General features: G+C 40.6%; 1 protein-coding gene across 2 annotated transcripts in view; it reads left to right on the forward strand.

Moving 5' to 3' along the window:
* LOC135522298 (inactive phospholipase C-like protein 2) overlaps positions 1-27983 on the forward strand; it is a 61431-nt gene that overhangs the window by 18762 nt on the left and 14686 nt on the right. For both annotated transcript variants that reach the window (XM_064948410.1, XM_064948409.1), the window contains exons 3-4: positions 20017-22500; positions 26245-26448. In XM_064948410.1, the coding sequence (XP_064804482.1) occupies positions 20017-22500; positions 26245-26448 (2688 nt within the window). The remainder of the gene's footprint in view (positions 1-20016; positions 22501-26244; positions 26449-27983) is intronic.

The following is a 27983-nucleotide window of genomic DNA, read 5'->3' on the forward strand; positions in this document are numbered from 1 at the left end:
ATTTAAGATTATATAATCAAATTAATGAAAACATGGTCATTTGAGATGTGTATATGAATTTATATTTGTGGATTAATTTACTTCTACCCAATGCATTTTATAAAGATTTTTGATTTCATATCTCATTTGTATGTATTTTTCGCTTGAAGACCATTGAAAAAACAGAAGTGGTCACTTTCCCATCATAAAGCAATGTTATCCCTGATATTGCACATAGGTCTATCTTTCATTTACAGTATTGGCTATTGTTTCTCAAATCACATTATAGTCTAAAACAAATCTGGTTCAGGTCAGATTAAAGCAGAGGTTCCCAATTAGGGCAGGGCTCCACATTAACGGTTGTCCTCTTGTCCAGGACAACTTGAATCTGAGCGGAGGTGGTCAGCATTTTAAAACTATTAATCATAAATGTTTAAAACCTGGTTGTTTTATGTCATTTTATGAAGCATGTATTACCTTATTTCAAAGTAGCGTAGCTACAATTCAATCTTTTTTATAAATGTTGAAGGTATTATTTTATAAACCCTTAACTTCCTATGGCTGGGGGCAGTATTGAGTAGCTTGGATGAATAAGGTGCCCAGAGTAAACTGCCTGCTACTCAGGCCCAGTTGCTAATATACGCATATTATTGGTAGATTTGGATAGAAAACACTCAAAGGTTTTTAAAACTGTTTGAATAATGTCTGTGAGTATAACAGAACTCATATGGCAGGCAAAAACCTGAGAAAAAATCCAACCAGGAAGTGGGAAATCTGAGGTTTGTAGTTTTTCAACTCTTTGCCTATCGAATATACAGTGTCTATGGGGTCAAATTGCACTTCCTAAGGCTTCCACTAGATGTCAACAGTCTTTAGAACCTTGTTTGATGCTTCTACTGTAAAGGAGGGGGAATGAGAGGGGATTGAGTCAGTGGTCTGGCAGAGTGGCATGAGCTGACCACGCACGTTCACGTGAGAGTTAGCTTGAGTTCCATTGCATTTCTGAAGACAAAGGAATTCTCTGGTTGGAACATTATTGTTCCAACATTATATTATTATTGTATAAGATTTATGATAAACATCCTAAAGATTGATTCTATACATTGTTTGACATGTTTCTACGGACTGTAATGGAACATTTTGACTTTTCATCTGCTCGCGCGTCATGAATTTGGATTCCCTGACTAAACGTGTGAACAAAAAGGAGGTATTTGGACATAAATTATGGACTTTATCGAACAAATCAAACATGTATTGTGGAACTGGGATTCCTGGGAGTGCATTCTGATGATCATCAAAGGTAAGTGAATATTTATAATGTTATGTCTGACTTCTGACTCCACAACTTGGCAGATATCTGTATGGCTTGATTTGTTGTCTGAGCGCTGTACTCAGATTATTGCATGGTGTGCTTTTTCGGTAAAGCTTTTTTGAAATCTGACACAGCGTTTGCATTAAGGAGAAGTGTATCTATAATCCATGCATAATAGTTGTATCTTTTATCAATGCTTATTATGAGTATTTCTGTAAATTGATGTGGCTCTGTGCAAAGTCACCGGATGTTTTGGAACTACTAAACATTAACGCGCCAATGTAAACTCAGATTTTTGTATATAAATATGAACTTTATCGAACAAAACATGTATTATGTAACATGAAGTCCTATGAGTGTCATCTGATGAAGATCATCAAAGGTTAGTGATTCATTTTATCTCTTTCTACTTTTTGTGACTCCTCTAAATGGCTGGAAAAATGGCTGTGTTTTTCTGTGACTAGGTTTAGACCTAACATTATCGTTTGGTGTGCTTTCATTGCAAAGCCTTTTTGAAATCAAACACTGTGGTGGGATTAATAACAAGTTTATCTTTAAAATGGTGTAAAATACTTCTATGTTTGAAGAATTTTAATTATGAGATTCTGAGAATTTGGCGCCCTGCACTTTCACTGGCTGTTGTCATATCGATCCCGTTAGCGGGATTCAAGCCATAAGAAGTTTTAACCTCTTAGCGCTACCCCCTACTTTTTTCAATTTCCGCCTGAATACATACCCAAATCTAACTGCCTGTAGCTCAGGCACAGAACCAAGGATATGCATATTCTTGGTACCATTTGAAAGAAAACACTGAAGTTTGTGTAAATGTGAATTGAATGTAGGAGAACATGACACAATAGATCTGGTTTAGATAATACAATGAAAAAAAAACACTTTTTTTAATTGTTATTGTGGTATCATCATCTTTAAAACGAACAAGATAAAACAAACGTTCAGTGAAAAACATGAGGGCAACAGTCCTCTATCAAATCAAATGTATTTATATAGCCCTTCGTACATCAGCTAATATCTCAAAGTGCTGTACAGAAACCCAGCCTAAAACCCCAAACAGCAAGCAATGCAGGTGTAGAAGCACGGTGGCTAGGAAAAACTCCCTAGGTTTTGGCCTTTCTATGAAGAAACCTAGAGAGGAACCAGGCTATGAGGGGTGGCCAGTCCTCTTCTGGCTGTGCCGGGTGGAGATTATAACAGAACATGGCCGAGATTTTCAAACGTTCATAGATGACCAGCAGGGTCAAATAATAATAATCACAGTAGTTGTAGAGGATGCAACAGGACAACACCTCGAGTAAATATGAAAAGTTTAGGGTTCCATAGCCGCAGGCAGAACAGTTGAAACTGGAACAGCAGCAAGGCCAGGTGGACTGGGGACGGCAAGGAGTCATCATGCCAGGTAGTCCTGACGCATGGTCCTATGGCTCTGGTCCTCCTCCTCCGAGAGAATTAGAGAGAGCATACTTAAATTCACACAGGATACAGGATACCGGATAAGACAGAAGAAGTACTCCAGATATTACAAACTGACCCTAGCCCCCCCCCCCCGACACAAACTACTGCAGCATAAATACTGGAGGCTGAGACAGGAGGGGTCAGGAGACACTGTGGCCCCATCCGATGTGACCCCCGGACAGGGCCAAACAGGAAGGATATAACCCGGCCCACTTTGCCAAAGCTCTACACAATATTGTGCTGCTGATGCCAGGTGCCATAGCAGTCTCTTTCTGCTGTAAAGTGGGTATCAACAGGTATTATTTATATATATATATGAGTACAGGGAACATAAGGTTGAATATATTATTATAGACCTGCTAGATCTACTGTCTCTATTATATTATGACAGACCAGCTAGATCTACTGACTCCATTTCACTTTGGCCATTGTTGTGGGCCTGCCCTCCCCTCAACAGCCTCAAATAGGCTATTTCATGTGGGTTGGGGTGGGGCGGCAGACACACGCATCTCACATTTCATAACATTACATTTTTATATATTGCTTCTAAAATTTAAAAAAATTACATATTTTATATTATTAATTGCAAAAAAGGGCATTAGCATGAGGAGAACTTGTCCTCTCCGTTCAAAATATATTCCTCCACTTGGGAATCGCTAAATGAATCGTCCTACTATCTCTGTCTCACTTTTCCGATCAATATCTTCTAAAATTGTGTGTACACCTGTATATCTAGACTTCGATTTAGCTTTCCCTGACTTAGTCGCCATACTGATTGATATATTAACAGCTGAATCTGCCCGTTTACCAAACAATGCTGTGCGTAATATGAGTAGCTCCTTCCGGTATAAAACTTCAATAGCGAATGACTCTTTACGCCGGAGTTTACTACATGGGTTGGTCTTCCAACACATAACCATTGCATATTGCCGTTTACCTCAGCTCATTGGCTATCTACCCAGCTAGATTTCAAGACGATCAGTGGTCATTGGGTTAAAATACAGTCAATCAATGAAACAGTGGTCATATCATTGGTGCACAGTGATGTCATTACTTGTTGTCTTCAAATCGGTTTCTTTCAGTCAATACGTCCCTCGAAATGTCCCATCAGGTTTGATTGTGTTACAAACAAACCAGTTGATTGCAGTCATGTTTTGTGTGGGTATTTAGCCTCGAATGTGTCGTCAAATGGAATGAGACGGAATTCACGACACAAGCGGTTCACAAAATGTTTTTGTTAGGCTAGAAAAACAGGTTTTATCAAACAAAAGATCATTCATTGTGTAACAATGAGCATTGGGATTGCAAACAGACGAAGATCGTCAAAGTTAAACGATTTATTTTAATGCAGTTTGATTTTGTTAGCCTGTGCTGGTTGAAATAGTTTTATTTTTTATGGGGCTCTATCCTCAGATAATCGCATTCTTTCGCAGTAAATCCTTTTTTAAATCTGACAACGCAGTTGGATTAGTAAGATTCTAGGCTTTCGATACATGTGAGACACTTGTATTTTCATGAATGTTTAATATGACTTTATGTAGCGATCACCGCATGTTGTGGAATTTCAGCCCGCTACCGGGTTCCGTGCGCAAGAGGTTAACAACATGCTATTGAAACCAGCATTTTTCTCATGTTCTGTTAAAAAAAATCCATTTTGTTTTATTGTCCAGCAGCCAAAGGCATAATCCTAGTCATAGCTTTTGAGAATGGCGATTTCCCTCGAATTGCATTTTGGAACATTTGCGTGTCGCCTACAGCCATGTGTGTGCACTGTTGAGCTTATAATATGAAAAAATAAAAAAAAATAAAAAAAATGTTAAGCTAAACGATCTGTCCTCCCTGAACTATCCCTAAAGCCGGTTTTGAACCAAATACATTTTTTTTTATCGCTTCCAATTTCGAGCCATGGAGGAACTTATTTTATAAGGCATAAAAAGTAATATTGCAATATTTTATAGGCTACCAAGAGTAGCCAACCATCTAAGAGTCTTAAAAGGGTTGTGTTCTGTTTTGAGACAGGCTGGAATATGCAAAGAAGCCAATATGCAGAGTAGCCTACATTTTTATCTGGTTCTCTATGTTAAGAAATATAGTAATTGATTTCATTTTGTAAAGTGATTTCTTACATCATACAGTGATGTAAAAATGGTGTTACAGACTTCTTGTTGACAAGTACGAAATCAGTCATCCAAAGGACAAGTATCTAAAGTAGTTAATGTCAAGCCCTTATATGGGTCTCCCCCCCCCACAGGTGGTCGCCAAAGTTTCCTGGTGGGTCACAGGATTTTCTCTGATTTGGGGCGGGGACATTTTTTCTAATGTGGAAAAATAAACCTGGATTAAAGGACTCTTGCTAGACTAGCTGTGAAAGTGCTTAGCTTCCTCACAGACTAGTGGTGTATGCATTGATTGCATCACTCAAATCACACTGTGTGAGGAGTGCATCAGGGATTGACTGCAGCTAAATCAATCAATGTGGATTTGGGTAGCTTCAGGGGCTCTATCGACATCCTGCAGCTGCAGCAGTTCTCTTCTGTCTCTGTTTTGTAATGCCTGTCTGATTGGTAACCCAGCTTGGCCCTTTGTCATTCTGCTTTCCTAAAGCTCAGTATTTACATTTTTTTTTGCCCTAGCACTACATGGCTGATTCAAATAATCATCAAGCTTTGATTATTTGAATCAATGGTGTAGTGCTAGGGCAAAAAAACAAACGTGCACCCCCATGGGGTCCCGAGGATAGAGTTTGGGAAACACTGGTGTAGTAGGAATGGCCCAATTCACTGGTGTTGGTAATTGCTTCGTCTTAGAACACTCTCCAGTCCACATGTGAATTTATGTATCTCTATAGTCAATGTTTTTGAAGTAGCTGTGAACTAATTGAAATGGCAATCTGAATACTGCAGTAGAAAAGAACCAGGCCAAAATAATTACCACAACAATTACCACATGCTTTGTCATGTGTGTGAGGCACCCAGTGAGAAAGCCACCAGGGCTTTGGAGCTGCTCGTGTGTTTGTGTTAGTTCACTTTTTGGATTGCAATTTCTTTCACCCAGGTTGAGATACTGAATATTAGGGACAAGTTACCAGGTGTTTTTTGTCCTGAGATTCTGTCCTCATCCGACGATATACTGCTGGAAACCCCAGACCATGAGTCGGATTTCTAACTGAGGCTATGCGACTGTGCTTTGGAGAAAGAGGGGGAGATGCGCCAGGGAGAAGGCGAGGTCTCCTGTTCCCTGCTCCTAGGTCATTTCCTCTCCAATGTGCATTCACTCACCTCAAAATCAACATGCTACAACTTCTGATTAGAACAAAAAAGGACTTCTGCTTTCTGCTTCACTGAATCTTGGCTAAATGACTACACACCTGAAGCTGCTGTGGATATACCAGGCTTCCAGCTATACTGGGCTGATGGTGTACAAGAGCTGTATGCTTTTGCGTCAAACAACATTGGTGCAATGATGTCATTTTACTGGCGAAATCTTGATCTGTTGACTTAGCAGGTGATGAAAATACATTCCATCTGTTTTATTCACCACGCCCCTCACCCCCTGGTTTTGGGGTTCCGGTATCCCCTCCAGATAATTTTTATAGGATACTTTAAGGACTTTTTAACAGGACATTCTATTCCAAAATGAATGAAAAATAAAATGATGCTGACACATTTAAAATATAATTTCCTCCTCTAGAAATTATTCCAATTACGTATTTAGTTTTTGTTACAATTATTTTAACATATTGGACCATACATATAGCCTACGCATGGTCCATATTATCAGGTATGCTAATAGCAATAAGCATTACCACCTGTAGTTGGGGCTGATGCGGTGACTGTACGAGTCATGAAGGCAGTCAAATTCTACGTGACCGTTTAGTCGTGGTAATTAGGCTTCTCCAAGCTCTGATGCTGCTGATTATCATTAGTAGCCTACCAAACTTGCTAACTGCCTGGTACTCAGCACTCTTGTCCCTCTAATAACTCTGACATCAATGCAAATGTAATTGAAAATCTAATCAAACACTTCATAAGCTTATGTTGTGCAACGTTTCTATAGGCTATACAATTGTGTGAGAACAGAGTGATGGCCTCTACTTAAAAAGAGGATCCAATCAGCTTTCCATAGGCTAGGCCTACTATTTTCTCCACTTTCCTAATATTAAGCACATTGCTTACCTTTACAACAGGAGTATAGCCTACCTGCCTGGCATGAAAATGACCCATGGCGAAAAGCATTCTCTATTTGCTATTTAATAGATTACATGTATTTCTTCCGCTGCCCCTGTTTCGAGACAGGTGCATGATTTCATGGTCCATTCTAAATCAAAACAAAGTTCACACAAATTATTAAGTATATGTAAAGACAATATTAAATTAAGAATAGGCTAATATTGTCACCCATCAGACTATCATTTGTGAATTATATATTATCACTGAATGATGCCCAGCATAAGGCAAGAAACAATGCCTTTTCTTTTCCTTTTTTTGTGCGACTTTGTCGAATCATAGTCGCACACCTCGTAGTATAGGCCTATATGTTTTGAGAAGGTTTGTATCACAACTAAAGTGGGCATATAACTTCTTAAAATTAAGCACATCTATAAATAACTAGGCTGGGGTTGCCGATCTGTATTTATGCCATCTTTTAAACTATTTAGTATCCTATTGATTCATTTTATGTCCCCCCAAAAAAACTTGTATATACACAGTGAATATAATGTAGGCCTACATGTTACAGTGGGGCAAAAAAGTATTTAGTCAGCCACCAATTGTGCAAGTTCTCCCACTTAAAAAGATGAGAGAGGCCTGTAATTTTCATCATAGGTACACTTCAACTATGACAGACAAAATGAGAAAAAAAATCCAGAAAATCACGTTGTAGGATTTTTTAATGAATTTATTTGCAAATTATGGTGGAAAATAAGTATTTGGTCAATAACAAGTGTGTATCTCAATACTTTGTCATTGCCAACAAAGGGTATATAACAGAGGTGAAGACTTACAGAAAACATTTGACAAGGTTTTCACACACTGTTGCTGGTATTTTGGGCCATTCCTCCATGCAGATCTCCTCTAGAGCAATGGTGTTTTGGGGCTGTTGCTGGGCAACACAGACTTTCAACCCCATTTTTCTATGGTGTTGAGATCTGGAGACTGGCTAGGCCACTCCAGGACCTTGAAATGCTTCTTACGAAGCCACTCCTTCGTTGCCCGGGCGGTGTGTTTGGGATCATTGTCATGCTGAAAGACCCAGCCACGTTTCATCTTCAATGCCCTTGCTGATGGTAGGCTTTGTTACTTTGGTCCCAGCTCTCTGCAGGTCATTCACTAGGTCCCCCCGTGTGGTTCTGGGAGCCCCAGATCGAGGGAGATTATCAGTGGTCTTGTATGTCTTCCATTTCCTAATTGCTCCCACAGTTGATTTCTTCAAACCAAGCTGCTTACCTATTGCAGATTCAGTCTTCCCAGCCTGGTGCAGGTCTACAATTTTGTTTCTGGTGTCCTTTGACAGCTCTTTGGTCTTGGCCATAGTGGAGCTTGGAGTGTGACTGTTTGAGGTTGTGGACAGGTGTCTTTTATACTGATAACAAGTTCAAACAGGTGCCATTAATACAGGTAACGAGTGGAGGACAGAGGAGCCTCTTAAAGAAGAAGTTACAGGTCTGTGAGAGCCAGAAATATTGCTTGTTTGTAGGTGACCAAATACTTATTTTCCACCATAATTTGCAAATAAATTCATTAAAAATCCTACAATGTGATTTTCTGGATTTTTTTTTCTCATTTTGTCTGTCATAGTTGAAGTGTACCTATGATGAAAATTACAGGCCTCTCTCATCTTTTTAAGTGGGAAAACCTGCACAATTGGTGACTGACTAAATACTTTTTTGCCCCACTGTATGTTAACTTGGGGTCTCATGGCACATGTGGTAACATGCCCCCTGCCTGTACTTCTCACAGAAACCACTTCATGTCACCATTTCCCCCCAGGTGTTATATACAGGTATTCCAAGTTTTTAACGTCATCCCCAAGAAGACTTGAGGATAATTGCTGCCAAAGGTGCTTTGACAAAGTACTGAATAAAGGTTTTGAAAACTTATGTAAATGTGTGATTTCAGATTTCTTTTTTTGCTTTGTCATTATGGTGTATTGTGTAGATTTCTGAGGAAAAAAACAAAGTGGAAAGTCAAGGGGTCTGAGTACTTTTTGAATGCCCTGTATATGAACTCAGCAAAAAAAGAAATGTCCATTTTTAAGGACCCTGTCTTTCAAAGATAATTTGTAATATCCAAATAACTTCACAGATATTAATTGTAAAGGGTTTAAACACCGTTTCTCATGCTTTGTTCAATGAACCATAAATAATGAACATGCACCTGTGGAACGGTCATTAAGACACTAACAGCTTACAGACAGTAGGCAATTAAGGTCACAGTTATGAAAACTTAGTACACTAAAGAGGCCTTTCTACTGACTCTGAAAAACACCAAAAGAAAGATTCCCAAAGTCATCTGTGTGAACCTGCCTTAGGCATGCTGCAAGAAGGCATGAGGACTGCAGATGTGGCCTGGGCAATAAATTGCTATGTCTGTACTGTGAGATGCTGAAGACAGTGCTACGGGAAGACAGGACGGACAGCTGATTGTCCTCGCAGTGGCAGACCACGTGTAACAACAGCTGCACAGGATCGATACATCAGAACATCACACCTGCGGGACAGGTACAGGATGGCAACAACAACTGCCCGAGTTACACCAGGAACACACAATCCCTAAATCAGTGCTCTGACTTTCCGCAATAGGCTGAGAGAGGCGGGTCCTCACCAGACATCACCTGTAACAACGTTGCCTATGGGCACAAACCCACTGTTGCTGGACCAGACAGGACTGGCAAAAAGTGCTCTTCACTGACGAGTCGTGGTTTTGTCTCACCAGGAGTGATGGTCAGATTCGCCTTTATCGTCATTGAAATGAGCGTTACACCGAGGCTTGTACTCTGGAGTGGGATTGATTTGGAGGTGGAGGGTCCGTCATGGTCTGGGGCGGTGTGTCATAGCATCATCGGACTGAGCTTGTTGTCATTGCAGGCAATCTCAACGCTATGCATTACAGGGAAGTCATCCTCCTCCCTCATGTGGTACCCTCCCTGCAAGCTCATCCTGACATGACCCTCCGGCATGACAATGCCACCAGCCATACTGCTCGTTGTGTGCGTGATTTCCTGCAAGACAGGAATGTCAGTGTTCTGCCATGGCCAGCGGTGCCTTGGTGGAAGACTGGGGTAACATCTCACAGCCAGAACTGGGAAATCTGGTGCAGTCCACAAGGAGGAGATGCACTGCAGTACTTAATGCAGCTGGTGGCCACACCAGATACTGACTGCTACTTTTGATTTTGAACCCCCCCTTTGTTCAGGGACACATTATTCCATTTCTGTTAGTCACATGTCTGTGGAACTTGTTTAGTTTATGTCTGTTGTGGAAATATTTGAATGAACATAAGATTCAACATGTTAAGTTCTTCTGAAAATAGAAGAAGTTGACAGTGAGAGGATGTTGATTTTTTTTTTGTTAAGTTTATTAACTATTTTGCAGTCTTATGTCTTCGGAGTAGAAGCTGTTTCGGGTCATGTTGGTTCCAGACTTGGTGCATTGGTACCGCTTGCCATGCGGTAGCAGAGAGAACAGTTTTTATTACTTCAGAGCTGGTGTAGTAGGATTCAATTTTAGTTCTGTATTGACGTTTTGCCTGTTTGATTGTTCGTTGGAGGGATAAGCACAATTTCTTTTAAGCGTCCGGATTAGAGTCCCACTCCTTGAAAGAGGCAGCTCTGGCCTTTACCTCGGATGTTACCTGTAATCATGACTTCTGGTTGGGATGTGTATGTATGGTCAATGTGCTCCTAGAAAAATGAAGGATTCTAGCTTTATTACCTCAAATGTTTTTGTCTATCTGTAACTGCACAGCACAATTTCAGAGTCAAATTCCCGTACAATCAAATGTACATGGTGAATGAAGCTGATTCTGATTCATTTCACCCTCAATAACTTTCCTTAACACTAAAAGCATGCATTTTGCATGAACATTTGCAAATGGGGTCTAGTTTCTTACAGGGACTAGACACTAACTAAGCCCTCAATTTTGAGCGAGACACCTGATCCTGGCGCTTAAGCAGACATTGCAATATTCATTTCTTAAAGACCATGGCTTTAGCTTCAAAACAGGGTTTTTAAGCTAATTAACGTCAATTCAGGGGCACACAATTCAGGAAATCTACTCTATGGCTCCCATGCTAGTTAGTTATTTATTTTATGGTTGATTTGACTCTGAGGTCTGATACTGAATTACAGCATGAACAGCTGGACATTTGTCAGGTTCCTCAGTGGTATAACAGCCACATCCCAGCTGGGGATTGAAAGTCCTGTATTTTAAGCATCGGCCCATATGTCCCTCCTAAAACAGGCTTTTCCTACATCCAACACCCACCATGTTCCTACATATGAAATATTCTTGAAAGCACTGTTTGCCAATGTGATCAATGCTGGAAATAGCCTACCATGAACATATCTGATATTTGCTGTGACTCCGAGCCTATTAATGCATCTAAATCCCCCTCTTATATATAGTAAAACCTAAGCCAGCATGGCTGACTCCTAATGGCTGTTTTCAGATGTGCTCTTTAACATGTGATGGTCTGTCTGCTCTGTGGATGTGAATGAACCCTGGTGTTTGGAGGTCAGAGTGGTAGATGAGGATGCAGTCACAGAGTGGGGGCACGAGCCTTCTCCACATAGGGAGGCTTCTTCACGTTATAATCGGGGGGAAATACAGTCTGGTCCAGATGTCTCAGGCTCAGATGTCAAAGCCAATGCTCTTTTCCCTTTTGAGCGTTTGATGTTATTGAGACGAGAGCCTGATAAGGGACAAAAGTATGAGCAATATCCCCTTTATGCTATAATAGGATTTCAGGTTACACATTTAGCTGCCAACCTATCTGCTCTTCTGGAGTTTATTGCTGTTGAATGTCGCTTGGTAACATTATCATTTGAATGATTAAAACGTTTTATAAAAGTCAAATATCGGTGTTGATTATTCAATACTATTTAGCCTAGCATAGATGTAGACTAATATTGATGATCGCATTATGCAGCAGTTGTGGTTGGTCTCTTGTGTGATGCTCAACTGCTAGCTCTATACAATGCGCATGGTCTGAACTGTAATGGGTCCCCTGTGATTACTTCAGATGTACAGACTGTCCTGAACTGCTCATTGAACCAGTAAAGGGGGTTTCAGTCTATTAGGGAATTCAGAATTCTATGGGAGTTTTTTGCAGCCAAACACACTTAAATGTAATGCGGGGAGACAAATACTCTCCAAATCTCCCCACGCCACTAAGCCCTGCACAGGTTTAGCTAGGCCTATGTTATTACATTTATCAAACATCATGTCTCTGGTTTTACTTTACCCAGAAATACCTATGTACAAAATGACTGGAACTCCAGGTGAAGACCTTTGCAGAATCTGGCCTGCCTATGTATTTGGCCTACACATTTGCAAAGGAAATCAGGCTTTGCCAACGCAGGCCTATGCATGATGATAATTGGGCCTGTGTCATTCTTAATTACGACAGCAGCTCAGCAGACACCTGGGATTGTCTGGATACAGCATCATCGTCGAACAACAAAACACAGATTTTGTGTTACTTCAGAAATAAAATCTATTAATGAAATGGATTGTGTACCAGTATGCTGCTAATAAAGCAAAAAAGTAAGTATCTCTGCTGAGCAAGTAGGCTAAATTAAAACGTTGGAGATTGTATGGTTGTGGTTATCATCACTAACAATTATGTTCTTGAGGATTCTGTTTCCTTTTAGTTTCAAGAAATGTTTCTCTTTCAGGATAATTTTGAGCCTTAATGAAATCATGTGTAAGTAACTAAAAACACCCTCCTGACTTTGGCCATGACATAAGACACAGAATTGTATTTTCAGGATATACAGTGCCTTGTGAAAGTATTCGGCCCCCTTGAACTTTGCGACATTTTGCCACATTTCAGGCTTCAAACATAAAGATATAAAACTGTATTTGTTTGTGAAGAATCAACAACAAGTGGGACACAATCATGAAGTGGAACGACATTTATTGGATATTTCAAACTTTTTTAACAAATCAAAAACTGAAAAATTGGGCGTGCAAAATTATTCAGCCCCTTTACTTTCAGTGCAGCAAACTCTCTCCAGAAGTTCAGTGAGGATCGCTGAATGATCCAATGTTGACCTAAATGACTAATGATGATAAATACAATCCACCTGTGTGTAATCAAGTCTCCGTATAAATGCACCTGCACTGTGATAGTCTCAGAGGTCCGTTAAAAGCGCAGAGAGCATCATGAAGAACAAGGAACACACCAGGCAGGTCCTTTCCTTAACCTTTTTGGGATAGGGGCAGCATTTTCACTTTTGGATGAATAGCGGGCCCAGAGTGAACTGCCTTCTACTCTGTCCCAGATGCTAATATATGCATATTATTATTAGTATTGGATAGAAAACACTGAAGTTTCTGAAACTGTTTGAATGATGTCAGTGAGTATAACCAAACTCATATGGCAGGTGAAAACCTGAGAAAAATCCAACCAGGAAGTGGGACACCTGAGGTTTGTAGTTTTTCAAAGCTTGGCCTACCGAATACACATTGAGATATGGATAAAGTTGCACTTCCTACGGCTTCCACTAGATGTCAAAAGTCTTTAGAAACTTGAATGAGGATTCTACTATAAAGGAGGGGCTCATGAGACCTCTGAGTCAGTGGTCTGGCAGAGTGCCTTGGTCTCATGACGCGCTCCCGACAGAGTTACCTCTCGTTCCAGTGCCTTTCTGAAGATAAAGGAATTCTCCGGTTGGAACTTTATTGATGTTTTATGTTAAAACATCCTAAAGATTGATTCCATACATCGTTTGACATGTTTCTAAAGGACTGTAACGGAACATTTTGAGTTTTTCTCTGGATGAAGTGCCTGCGCCTCATGACGATGGATTACTGGGCTGAACACGCTAACAACAAGTGGCTATTTGGACATAAATGATGAAACTTTATGGAACAAATCAGTAATTTATTGTCGAACTGGGATTCCTGGGAGTGCCTTCTTTCTGATTTGAAGATCGAAGGTAAGTGAATATTTATGGTGTTATTTCTAACTTTGTTGACTCCAAAATGGCGGATATTCCTCTGCCATTCTGTTTTGGGTTCAGCGCGCCGTTCTCAGATTATGCTTTTTCCGTAATGTTTTTAAAAAATCTGACAGCAGTTGCATTAAGTAGAAGTCTACCTTTTAATTATGTGAATAACAGTTGTATCTTTTATCAATGGTTATTATGAGTATTTCTGCAAAATCACCGGATGTTTTGGAATCAAAACATTACTGCACGTAATGTGCCAATGTAAACTCAGATTTTTGGATATTGTAATGGTTTTCTTCTGGGGAAAGTGAGGCAGACCAAAATGCAGCGTGGTTAGTTTTGTGCATCTTTAATAAAGATGAAAGTACAACAATCTACAAAACAAGTAACGTGAAAAACCAAAACAGTCCTATCTGGTGCCACAAAGACAGGAACAATCACCCACAAAACCCAACACAAAACAGGCTACCAAAATATGGTTCCCAATCAGAGACAATGACTAACACCTGCCTCTGATTGAGAACCATATCAGGCCAAACATAGAAATAGACAAACCAGACACACAACATAGAATGCCCACCCAGCTCACGTCCTGACCAACACTAAAACAAGGAAAACACACACGAACGATGGTCAGAACGTGACAGATATAAATATACACATTATCGAACAAAACATATATGCATTGTTTAACATGATATCCTATGAGTGTCATCTGATGAAGATCATCAAAGGTTAATGATTAAGTTGATCTATATTTCAGATTTTTGTGACTCCTATCTTTTGGCTGGAAAAATGGCTGCTTTTTTTTTTAGACTTGGCTATGACCTAACATAATCATATGTTGTGCTTTCTCTGTAAAGCATTTTATAAATCGGACATGATGGGTAGATTATCAAGATGTTTATCTTTCATTTGCTGTATTGGACTTAATGTGTGAAAGTTACATATTTCTAAAACATATTTTTGAATTTTGCGCGCTGCCTTTTCAGCGGAATGTTGTCGAGGGGTTCCGCTCCTAGAAAGAATAAAAGATGTCTTGGGGCTCCCAAGTGGCGCATTGGTCAAAGGCATGTATCTCAGGGCTAGAGGCTTCACTACAGAACCTGGTTCGATTCCAGGCTGTATCACAACCGGCCATGATTGGGAGTCTCATAGGGCAGCTCATAATTGGCTCAACGTCGTTAGGGTTTGGCTGGGGTAGGCCATCATTGTAAGTAAGAATTTGTTCTTAACCGACTTGCTATTTAAAGGCATTTCCTGAAAATGCCAAAAATAATTGAATGCACAAGTAACATTTTAAAGAGTGTCTCCACATGAACAAAATGTTTCTCCTAGCAAGGGCTGGGAATTTCCAGGGACCTCATGATTAGATATTATCACAATACTTAGAATCGCAACACATATCGTATCGGCACCTATGTATCACAATTCTATGTGTTGCAATTCGATACTGTGATTTTATTGTGATTTACTGTTCCAAACACATTGCTCACTACATGTCTGCTGCAGAGGGACAATAGAAAGCCGTGAGAGGTAAAAGTACTCAAAACATGTTGGCTCACCATTTTAAAACAATGAAAAGGATTGGTATTTATCGTCCTATAGCTAGTTCCCAGAGTGTTGGGGCAGGTACACCTGACTAGCGATCGCTGTCGTTACAAATCGATACTTGGAGTCACAGTATCAATATAAAATCGGCAAAGAAAATAACGTGCTAATCTACTGTATTAATGTTTTTTTCCTTAACAACAACAGACACTTGTGGATGAGTTTGTTTCTATCTAATGCAGTGTTGGCCAATATTTTTATAGCGCGCTCCTCAATCTAGAATTTGGCGTTTTGAAACAAATAGTGATGCAACAGTCCTTTTTTTTAACGCACAGAGCCAAGTCTAATTTAGAATGACTGGGCAATTAAAAAAAAAAACAACAACCTTTCAGCTAATTTCTCACTGACTGGCTTTGTTAACTTCTTACGGATCATTGGGACGTTAGCGTCTCACCTAGACAACATCCGGTGAAATTGCAGAGCGCCAAATTCAAATGAAAGAAATTGTAATATTAAACTTTCATGAAAATACAAGTGTCATACATCATTTAAAGCTTAACTTCTTGCTAATCCAGCCGTGTTGTCAGATTTCAAAAAGGCTTTACGGGGAAAGCACACCATGCGATTTATCTGGGGACAGCGCCCAGCATACAAAGGCATTAAAAACATTTTCCAACCAAGCAGACGCATCATGAAAGTCAGAAATGGCGATAAAATAAATCCCTTACCTTTTTGAAGACCATCATTTGGTTGCAATCACAAGGGTCCCTGTTACATAACAAATTGTCCTTTTTGTTCGATAAAGTCCTTTATAACCCAAAAAACTAAGTTTATTTGGCACGCTTCATTCAATAATCCACCGATTTCCCCTCCGTTCAAAGTGCATACAAAATGAATCCCAAACGTTACCAATAAACTTGGTCCAAACATGTTAAACAACATTCCTAATCAATCCTCAGGTACCCTAATATGTAAATAAATGATACAATTTAAGACTGAAAATAGTATATTCAATACCGGAGATAAATTACCAAGGGCGCGCCCTCACCGGAGCGCGTCACAAACATTTTCCAACCAAGCAGATGCATCACGAAAGTCAGAAATAATAAATCGCTTACCTTTGAAGCTCTTCATCTTCTTGCAATCTCAAATGTCCCAGTTCCACAATGAAAGGTCGTTTTGTTCGATAAGGACCTTCTTTATATCCCAAAAATGTATTTTATTTGGCGCGTTTGATTCAGAAATACACATGTTAATACATGCCTACAAAGGAATGTAAAAAGTAACCTGTAAACTTGGTCCAAACATTTCAAACAATGTTTCTAATACAACCTCCGGTACCCTAATATGTAAATAATCGATAACATTTAAGACGGAATAAACTGTTTCAATCCCGGATAAAAACGAGGACCGCGCAGTCATTCACGCGCACCACAATTCTAGAGTCTTTCTGAGGGACACTTAGAAAGAATAAGAATACTTCATTTTTCAACAACACCAAAACAACAGAACAATTTCTAAAGACTTGACATATAGTGGAAGCCATAGGAACTGCAATCTGGGTACTAATAATTAGGCTTTCCCATAGAAAAGCATTGGAAAGTTGAATGACTTAAAAAAAATGATTTCCTGGATGGATTGTCCTTTGGGTTTCGCCTGCCAAATCAGTTCGGTTATACTCAGACATCGTTTTAACAGTTTTAGAAACTTTAGAGTTTTCTATCCAATACTACCATATGCATATCCTAGCTTCTGGGACTGAGTAACAGGCAGTTTACTTTGGGCACCTCAGTCATCCAAACTTCCGAATACAGACCCCTATCCATAAAAAGTTAAAACCGCTATGATGAGCTGTTATGCAATGTCTAACGTGTAAATATGTGCTCATGTGTAGCTTTTAAAGATGTGCTGATTTCTTGTTGGACAGTTTTCTCTGCAGTCATTTTTCTACAAGACCAGACGATTGGGGGTGACAGTGAAGTTTAGACCTCTGCCAGTAATGGTGTTAAACAAAATAGCTCACCAGCAGTTCTTCATCACAATAGCCACTTATTCATATGAATACTGAAGCTTTCTCAAAGGTAGAAGATACATATGCCACAATCTATGGACCATACCACCCAAACATTTTTGCAATGGCTTACGTTTTGGAATCCGATCATACAATTAAGATGTAGACCTATAGAGTGTATTGGAGGATCTTTTAATTTCTCTGTGGTGTAGTCCTAGATCTCTGAACATTTCGTCCAGCACTGTTTTGAATATGAAATACTTTTTGAGTTGCACCTTTTTTAACCCTCTGTGTACAACTGCAGACTATAGAATGAAAGAAAAGCTCTAGCGCTGCCTGCAGAGGCTTGTCTGTATTTTTTAAAGTGCAATCATGGCTTACTGTGGTTTTCCTTTTTCTCATTTGAACCTCAAGTCTAAGAGCGAGGGGCAGGAAGTAGCTGACTAGAATAGATAACATGTCAGGATGCTTGTTGCTATTCTTTCACCAGGGCGGAGAACCACAGCGTCAGACGGGTCAACACTTTCATATACCGTACTAAAGAAAATATGTGACCTTGCCTACTATTGTTTGTAGGCTATGACATCTGTAGTGTACTCACAGGCTGTGATTCTTATTTAGCTAAATCTTATAGTATAATAGATTTGGTGTCCAAACCTCTAGTGTTATAACAAAATCAACACTAGGCTCTTTTTATATTTAAAGTTGTATTAAGTTGTTTTTCAATCAACCAACAAAACACGTTCCACATTCACAGATGTGACAGGTTTAAAAAAAATAATCAAAATATATAATTACAATAATAAAATACAATTTAAATTTTTTTTTTGTGTGTGTGTATATATATATGGTGTTCTTTGGATGCAACTCAGCCTTCATATATATATAATATATATATATATATATATATATATATAAAGGCTGAGTTGCATCCAAAGAACACCATACCTACTGTGAAGCATGGGGGTAGAAACATCCATGCTTTGGGGCTGTTTTTCTGCAACGGGACCAGGACGACTGATTCATATATATATATATATATATATAATACTCACACACACCAAACACACACAGTGGGGCATTCGAAGTGGCAACGAAGGCTCAATATGTAGCAAATGGAGTGAGTGTTCACTAATCCAATGCCAGATGGAATACAATTATGGAATTAAAAGTTAGCAAAATGAAAAGGAGTAGGCTACAACAAGCAACCAACAGGTAGGCTATTGTTTTATCTGAATGGGGTTGGGGAGAAAGCGCAGCATTTAGCCTAGCTAGCTATAGCTTCTCTAGGCTGCTCCAGTCAAGACGGGTAATGTTGTATGGGATGATAAATAACATTGTGGCTGCTACAAGTTAGCTAGTCTTGGCTAGCTAAATTAGCCAAGATGTCTCTTTCTCTCATCTCCCGTCTCTAATATTCCAGTCTCTGACATTGCGTTCTAATATATCTTTATTTTTCTGGATTGTCTTTTATTTTTTATTGCTACATATTGCTGCACTGTTGGAGCTAGAAACACAAGCATTTCACTGCACCTACGATAACATCTGCCAATCTGTGTACACAACCAATAAAAGGTTGTTTGAGCCTCTCTCCCTCGCGCAGCAGCAGTGCTCATGTTAAAAATGTGCACATGTATTTAGAATATCCAACTAAATGGCAAAAATAATGATACTATTCGTATAGTGAAATGATTTAATATCCCCATACCTGCTCCCTAAGCACAACTGATTATGTCCCATATACTGGCCTCTTCCTCTTTGATTTGAGTGTGACTTGCTTCCACAGAGTCAAGGTTTTACTGTACGCAGAAATGTTGTAATTTTCTCTTGAGCCAAGTTTAGTTCGATAGTTCTCTCCCTCTGGGCTCTGAGAGGTAGGGCTGAAAAGGAAACATTGAGGACCTCTAGACCATAAAGGCCTGCCATCACCAGCAGCAACATGGACAAAGAGAATTAGCAGGCTGCCATAGCACTGCATTATGCCCAATATTTGAACATTATGTTTTATACTTCACAAAGCTCCTCATGGCTATTTTTAAGAAATGATATCAGTGTATTTTTGGTCATCTGAAACGGTGCTTAATTAATGAATACATAGTTCCTCAGGGGTTATGCCTGAGAGGTAAAATACTGTTTTATAGCGATTAATTGAGTAAACTGTTTTCTCTCTGAAAAGCAATGCTCACGATAATGCAGTTAGACGTCAAACACTGACATTAGGCAGCTCCAATCACCAAGGACTGCTAAGGCGTTAAAAATATTTCAGTGAAATAATCAACCCATTTCAATATGCAGACACGTGCAAATGCTTAGTCATACAGAGTCTAGAATAACCCCACTCCCATGTTTTCAGTTGGCCTATAGTAAGTATATCTCAAATCAAATATTTTTCTTTCTGCTCAGAGAAGTGATTGAAAGAGTATTCAGCTCCTCTTTTTTACCTCTAAATCTAAAGTGATGTACTTATTTTCCACTGGTTTACAGATCAGGTATTCAGGTTTTTGCTTTTCTCTTCCTTAGGATGGCTCGAGGCAGCGCAGAGAGAGGAAGAAGACGGTTTCGTTCAGCAGCATGCCCACTGAGAAGAAGATCAGCAGTGCGAGCGACTGCATCAACGCCATGGTGGACGGCTCGGAACTGAAGAAGGTCCGCTCCAACTCCCGCGTTTACCACCGCTACTTCCTCCTGGACGCCGACATGCAGTCTCTAAGGTGGGAACCCTCCAAAAAAGAGTCAGAGAAAGCCAAAATTGATGTCAAGTCCATCAAAGAGGTGCGGACAGGGAAAAACACAGAAACGTTTAGGACCAACGGAATATATGATCAGATATCAGAGGACTGTGCCTTCTCAATCATCTATGGTGAAAACTATGAGTCTTTGGACTTGGTTGCAAACTCTGCCGATATGGCCAACATATGGGTGACCGGGCTTAGATACCTGATATCCTATGGGAAACACACCTTGAATATGATTGAAAGCAACCAGAACAACATGCGCTCCTCCTGGCTCGGTGACCTCTTTGAGGAGGCTGATGCCAACAACAGCAAGCACATCAGTCTATGTGCTGCTGTGCAGCTAATTAAAAACCTAAACCCTGGTCTCAAAAACATTAAGATTGAACTCAAGTTCAAGGAGTTTCACAAATCTAAAGATAAGGTGGGATGTGGTGTGACTAAGGAGGAGTTCATTGAAGTCTTTCATGACCTTTGCACAAGACCAGAAATGTATTTCCTTCTTGTCCAGTTCTCTAGCAACAAGGAATTTCTAGATACCAAGGACTTAACTATGTTTCTGGAGGCTGAGCAGGGTATGGCACAAGTAAGTGAAGACACCAGTCTGGAGGTCATTCAGAGCTATGAACCTTCCAAAGAGGGGCAGCTCAAGGGCTGGCTCTCCCTTGATGGGTTTACCAATTATCTCATGTCGCCAGAGTGCCACATCTTTGACCCTGAACAAAAAACAGTATGTCAGGACATGAACCAGCCCCTGTCCCACTATTACATCAACGCTTCCCACAACACATACCTGATCGAGGATCAGTTTAGAGGCCCCTCTGACGTTACAGGGTACATCCGTGCCCTCAAGATGGGCTGTCGTAGTGTAGAACTAGATGTCTGGGATGGACCAGATAATGAGCCTGTCATTTACACTGGCCACACAATGACTTCGCAGATAGTCTTCCGCAGTGTCTGTGACGTCATCAACAAATATGCCTTTGTTGCATCTGACTTTCCCCTGATATTGTGTCTGGAGAACCACTGCTCTTTAAAGCAGCAGAGGGTCATGTTTCAGCACTTGAAAAAGATTCTTGGTGATAAGATTCACATGAATCCACCCTCATCTGAGGACAGCTACCTGCCCTCACCCTTTGACCTCAAGTGTAAAATCCTGCTGAAGGGGAAGAAGCTGGGCGCGATCTGCATCGGCTCGGAGGGCGAAGTGACTGATGAGGATGAGGGGGCTGAGATGTCCCAAAGAATGAACATTGAAGCCGACGAACAACAGAGCATACCACTAAAAAAGTTCCAGCTGTCTAAGGACCTCTCTGATCTGGTAACGTTGTGTAAATCGATTGCGTTCAAAGACTTCCCAACAGCTTTCCAAAGCCAGAGGCACTGGGAACTTTGCTCGTTCAATGAGGTCTTTGCCAGTCGCTGTGCCAGTGAATTCCCAGGCGACTTTGTTAACTACAACAAGAAATTATTGGCGAGAGTCTATCCCAGCCCAATGCGGATTGACTCCAGTAACATGAACCCTCAGGACTTCTGGAAGTGTGGTTGCCAGATCGTGGCAATGAACTACCAGACCCCCGGCCTGATGATGGACCTAAACATTGGCTGGTTCCGTCAGAATGGGAACTGTGGTTATGTGCTGCGACCAGCCATAATGAGGGAGCAGGTGTCATATTTCAGTGCCAACACTAAAGACTCAGTGCCTGGTGTGTCTCCTCAGCTCTTGCACATAAAGATCATAAGTGGACAAAACTTCCCCAAACCAAAAGGCTCAGGCGCCAAAGGAGATGTTGTTGACCCTTACGTCTATGTGGAGATCCATGGCATCCCTGCTGATTGTGCAGAGCAAAGGACTAAAACTGTCAATCAGAATGGGGAGAACCCACTGTTTGACGAAAGCTTTGAGTTTCAGATAAATCTACCTGAGCTGGCCATGGTGCGTTTTGTGGTGCTTGATGATGACTACATTGGCGACGAGTTCATCGGCCAGTACACAATCCCCTTCGAGTGTCTCCAGCCGGGATTCCGGCACACACCGTTACAATCGCTAACGGGAGAAGTCCTTCCCCACGCCTGGCTGTTTGTCCATGTGGCCATCACCAACCGAAGGGGCGGGGGCAAGCCTCACAAGAGGGGACTGTCTGTGCGTAAGGGCAAGAGATGTCGGGAGTATGCCACCATGAGGGTGCTGGTCATCAAGGCTGTGGACGACATCTTCAAGACAGCCATACTGCCACTGAGGGAAGCCACCGACCTCAGAGAAAACATGCAGGTAAGGGATTGAACATTATTTGTAATAAGGGTTACATGGAGAAAATCAGACCCATCTGAAATGAAACTGGATGGCCCTCCCTTAAGCAAAATATATTTTACCTAATCCCTCAAAATAAATTATAAAAATAAGTGACCCTCCCCTATACCCAAAATAATAATTAAAGCAAAGTGGATAGCAGAGAACACGTCTACCGTTTACCCTCATGTCTTGGACAGACCAGAGCATTGCATTGCAACGCAGGAATTCTTTATAGCGCACAGGCCTGCGGGCCAGAAGGTTATAGGTTGGCAGACCACCATGGACAACAGTAGGGATAGAAAGATCTCTCTCTTGCAGGTCCGAGGGGGGGGAAACAACATTTTTTTATTAAAATGTCATGCACATTGATATCTTTTTTTAATACCACACAAATTACAGGCTAAGAATGGACTGGGAGATAGCTTATGTGTTCATCTTATCATATTTATCCAATGCCAAATCAGTGTGTCTGGTTTGCAACGTTGCTGTCCGTGTTTGCAAATGATTGGGAATCTGAGCATTGGTTCTTTTAAAGGTTAGGCCTACCTTTCCACCCCAGACAGAGTACCGACGCTTTCAAAGGTAAGCTTTATCTGCTGGCCACTTTTTTCCCTTGGTTTAACCCAACGAGAGATGGTCAGAAGTGTTTCCCTAAAGGCTGTCTGGGTTTAAACATCTTCTATTGTACACAGTGAACAGCTTAATCAACTGATAGTGACAGAATTAGATTTAATCTCCCAACCAAAATCTGTTTTGTCTCATCGGCTATAGAAGGTTGTAGCTCAGCCTCTTAATGTCAAAGAAAGGATCCATCGGAGTCGTGTCTTTCCTGGGTACTTTACAGCTTGTTTCTAGCATAAAACATTGCGGACCAAAACGCTGTTATAGATCACTTTACATAATCGGATCCCATTTTATTTTCTTCATAATCTTACGCTAACAAGAGGTAGGCCTGTGATTGTTGCCATTTTTAAACAAAAGGTAGGCCTATGGTATACCCTCTTGATTTGAGTGTTGGTTTTAATTTAACAGCCCTTCACTGACACTGGGTAGGATATTTAAAGAATGCATGATGGGTGGAGGAATTGACTGACAAATCTATGGCTATAGCAGCCTACAGCCTAATTTAGTCTGTCAAACAGCTAGGCCTGGGTAACCATTCTGTCAATTTCGATCCATCCCTAAGGATTGACTTGTAAAAACATCACCAATTTATGCCCAGTTTATATTGGCCAGGCTAGCCTATATTAAGTAATATTTTGGGGCGAATGTGCATGCTTTAATAAAGTCTTGGATGAGTCGTTTTGAATCAAGTTTATTTACTCATCCGCCTACACGGGCATGTTTTTGTTAGAATATGAACACTGACCCCTAGAGTCAAGCGGGGATCACAGCAAGATTTACTACAAAGGCTGTGTAGCATCTAAAAAGAAAGCCCCTTTTGGCAAGAGGAAACAAAACGACCAGGCTTGATTTAATCAGATTTGCTCTAATCCATGTGTATTGCACAACAGTCGAGACAGACTCAAGGAGACTTCGAAGCTCAGAGGCAGTCTGGTGACATCCCCACTGGAGCACTGAGGCCTGGGGTTGATATTCAGATATCCAGGTAGTGGCTTATGAGCATACCTTCTAATATATCAAATGGAAAACGTGTTATGTAATACATCACTGTGGCGCTTATGGGCTTGTCAGTAATATTTCTAGAAGGAGATTACTGTATGCAGTCTAAGGGACAGATTACCACAAATTATGTTAAATTGGAGTGGAAACGAGACTAGTGCGTCACCTATTTTTAAAAGAGCAAAAAACGGATATGGTGTTTTACTTTAAATTTGCACTCAGTAAGCTGTTAGGAGCAATGATCAGTCTTTTATTGGTTGAGACAGGACATAACAGAAAGATATCGACCAGAAGATGAACAGTAGGCTATTCTTACCCAGTACCCACATGACAATTTGCCTGTTCAGATGATCCATCTGCTTTTGTGCATTCCTGTGTGCTCACTAGCTTTCCACTAGGCCCCGCATGAGCTAGTCTACTTCAAATAGCTGGTCTTTTCTGATCTTCGCCATCTTTTTCCCACTGAAGCAATACAGAGCAATGTGTCAGAAGGAAGTCGCATACTCTATTGTTTCCCCACTCTGTGGTTGGTCTTTTGTGGTGCATTATGCATTGTGTATTAGGGTTTATTTTGGTCATTCTGTTTACATTGTAGTCATTATGGATAACAGGCCACTGGCCCTGAGACTAACACATCTTGGGCGTTCTCTCTGTGCTGTTTGTCCTCCCGGTTGTTTACACGCTGTTTAAATTGGGCCTTTCACAGGAAGTGTGTGTGTGTGGTGTGTGTGTGTGTGTTATCGAATGACTAACAAAAACCAACAAAGGTCCTTGAAGGTAACAAGTACTCTTAACTACTTCCTATCACAGGGTGTTTCTCTGTACTTGTACTTCTGCTTCTAGCCTGTTTATTAGTAACTACATAGGCCACATTAACTTAGGTAACTTAAGAGCTCAGTTATTTTCTATGATAGATCATTGAAAACATTAGGAATCATCTAATCACTGATCTTCAGTCATAATGAATTAAATGAACCAGCTTAATGAGATAATTACTCAAGTGAACTGTCACGGCAGTGAGCTTTATCTTAAATGACTAAAACCAAACTGAAATGAAAACAAACAGGAACTCTGAACCGTAATAATTCACTTGTCATTCATGCCCCAGTATCTTTGAGGCTAATACGGTTTTGAAACTTTATCTGCAATAGGGGTGTGGACGTTTTAAATGTTAAAGAAATTGGGATCCTAACCGAATTTTTTATTTATTTTTATGTAGATCCAGAAAGTAAACAGCGTGAAGCGAACCCATGCATATGTGCCGATACTGTGTGAGAGTGACGTGTTGCATCTCTCTCATCTCTATATCCTAGCGTATTCATTGATGATAGGCCCTGCTTTACTCAAATTGCGAGACATTGCAGGCCCAGACATTGTGAGATACAGCATTGCATTGCGAGAGAGCTTTTGATTGCTGATAGATAAAGTCAGAACCGTGAACTAGGCTGTCTGCCTGTTGGTCGACCTGCCTATACTGTGCCCTCCCCCCCTCTCTCTCCATCCCTCGCTAGCTAGCTATGAAAGATGCAAGTGTTTGATTGTTTTCAGAAGTATAGAAACTAGTCTCCTCCGTTCTAAAAATACAAAATCTTAGAAGTCAATTCCTAGAGGAATGGACTCTTGACACTCAGAAATGGGAGTCGAGGAATCAATTATTTTGAAGTCTACTTTCCACCACTACGTCATCATCGTTAACAGTTGGAGAAATGGCAGAGAAAGGCGAGAGCAGCAAAGTTCTGTATGGCAATACTTTGAGAAGGAAATGCAAACATTGCGTGGTGGAATTCCGGTACATTAATGGCAGTACAGGTGCAATGCTTAACCATCTGAAAGGGACTCCCAAACCGTTGCTGGCCGCAGCGCATCTGCATTGTGAATTCACATGGAATTCGATAAATTTTTCTTATTGTTTTAACAAAATTGTTTAATTTGTGACATCCCTAGTCTGCAGTACAATATGCTGCATCTTGTCCATTATAGAAACCAACTCAAGCTTTCATCTTCCACTTTGTCCAGTGTTCTTTGTCTTCAATACAACAAAATGCTTAGTCTTTAGTTCATCATCAGGACACCAACCCAAGCTTTCATGATCCTTTGCAGAATGCCATAGTGCCCTTCAAGGAACTATGTGGCCTCTCGGCGGTGGCCAACCTGAAGCAGTGCATCCTGGCCCTGTCCTCCCGGCTGACAGGGGCTGACAACAACCCCCTCCTGGTGTTCAACCTCAAGGACCAGTACCCCACCATGGAGCCCCAGGGCCAGCTACCAGATGTCCTGAAGAAGGTGGTCACCACCTATGACATGGTGAGTACAGGAAGTCTTTTGTTTGAACAGTATCATGTTTTTTTCTTTTTTCTTCTTCTTTGTTTTACAAGTTTAGTTGAACAAGGACATTCTTTTTTAGAACCAGGACTTGAAATCCGGGATCTTACTGCATATTTTAATCTTAATAAAAGCCATTCTCATTAAGACCACCACTAATGTGCTGATTGTAAAAACAACCTCAAAACACCTAGAACATTAGTTTGATTCTAATCAAGTCAAGAGGAGGGTTTAGTGGGATTTGAATGGTAACATGGGGTTAAGAGGGTTAGGTAATAGGGCAGGGGAAGAGTTGTTTTAATCAAGTAATTTAATCAATGTTGACAAAGGACTGAAGTTATATTTCAACCCCTCGGGCCTTAATTATATATGGCCAGTATACCATGGCTCAGGGCTGTTCTTATGTACGACACATCGCGGAGTGCCTGGATACAGCCATTAGCCGTGGTATATTGGCCATATACCACAAACCCCCGAGGTGCCTTATTGCTATTATAAACGGGTTACCAATGTAATTAGAGCAGTAAAAATATGTGTTTTGTCATACCCATTGTATATGGTCTCATATACCACGGCTGTCGGCCATTCAGCATTCAGGGCTGAACACCCAGTTTATAATGCGTCATTGAGGCTATTTCAATACAGACCTATTACGCCTTACACCTCACCGTAATCAATGTACCTTAATAGTACAAGAGTGTTATAGAATGCCCTTCATCCCCATTTTGAATGTTTCATTACTTATCTAATGTATATGCTACAATACAGAGCGCAAGTTAACAACAACTTGAAAGCTCTGCTAGATTATCCAACGTGGCCATGGAAAAAGGGACATCTGATATTTCATTCTCAAATCTGTAGCCTATTTGCTCTGAATATGTATTGAATACGCTTTAAAATATTCATACTTTTGATATTTCTATTTGACACCAGCTGTTTTTTGTGTCAGACATGTTTGCCGTGTACAAAGCATAAATCCTGGAGAAGTATTGGTGAAGCTTATTATCCACTGTAGAAACACAGGTCAAAGGCCACAGACTGCATTAGTACACCATTAGCATAGCATTGCATGTCATTTACCTAATGTATTCATAATGTCTTTCTCTTGACTTTAGAACCCCCACACAGAGCATGAAGGTAATGTGCTAACTAACCTGAGAACAAATGAGTCTTGCGTAATTCTACTCAAAAGTGTCCCACTCATTGAGAGTCATGGACAGACGTCAGTAAAGTTTGGATCATGAGTTATTCAATGTGTCCTCAGGAAAATGTGAAGTGAACGAAGATCCAGTCGTGTGTCGTCGTCCCCCGGATACATTTTATGTAGAAGGACTGAGAAGCTCAGTTTGGGTGACATTTTAAAAGGACATCCATAAGGAATAAATACATTATGCTGACACGCCCCTTGCCTGTACTTCTCACAGAAACCACTTCATGTACCATTTTTCCCCCCTCCAACACTTTCCCTGGTTGCCACTCCTCTTGCTCAACTAAATATGTAATCTGTCTCATCACTC

This window comes from Oncorhynchus masou, chromosome 30, assembly GCF_036934945.1.
Source record: "Oncorhynchus masou masou isolate Uvic2021 chromosome 30, UVic_Omas_1.1, whole genome shotgun sequence".
Classification (NCBI taxonomy): domain Eukaryota; kingdom Metazoa; phylum Chordata; class Actinopteri; order Salmoniformes; family Salmonidae; genus Oncorhynchus; species Oncorhynchus masou.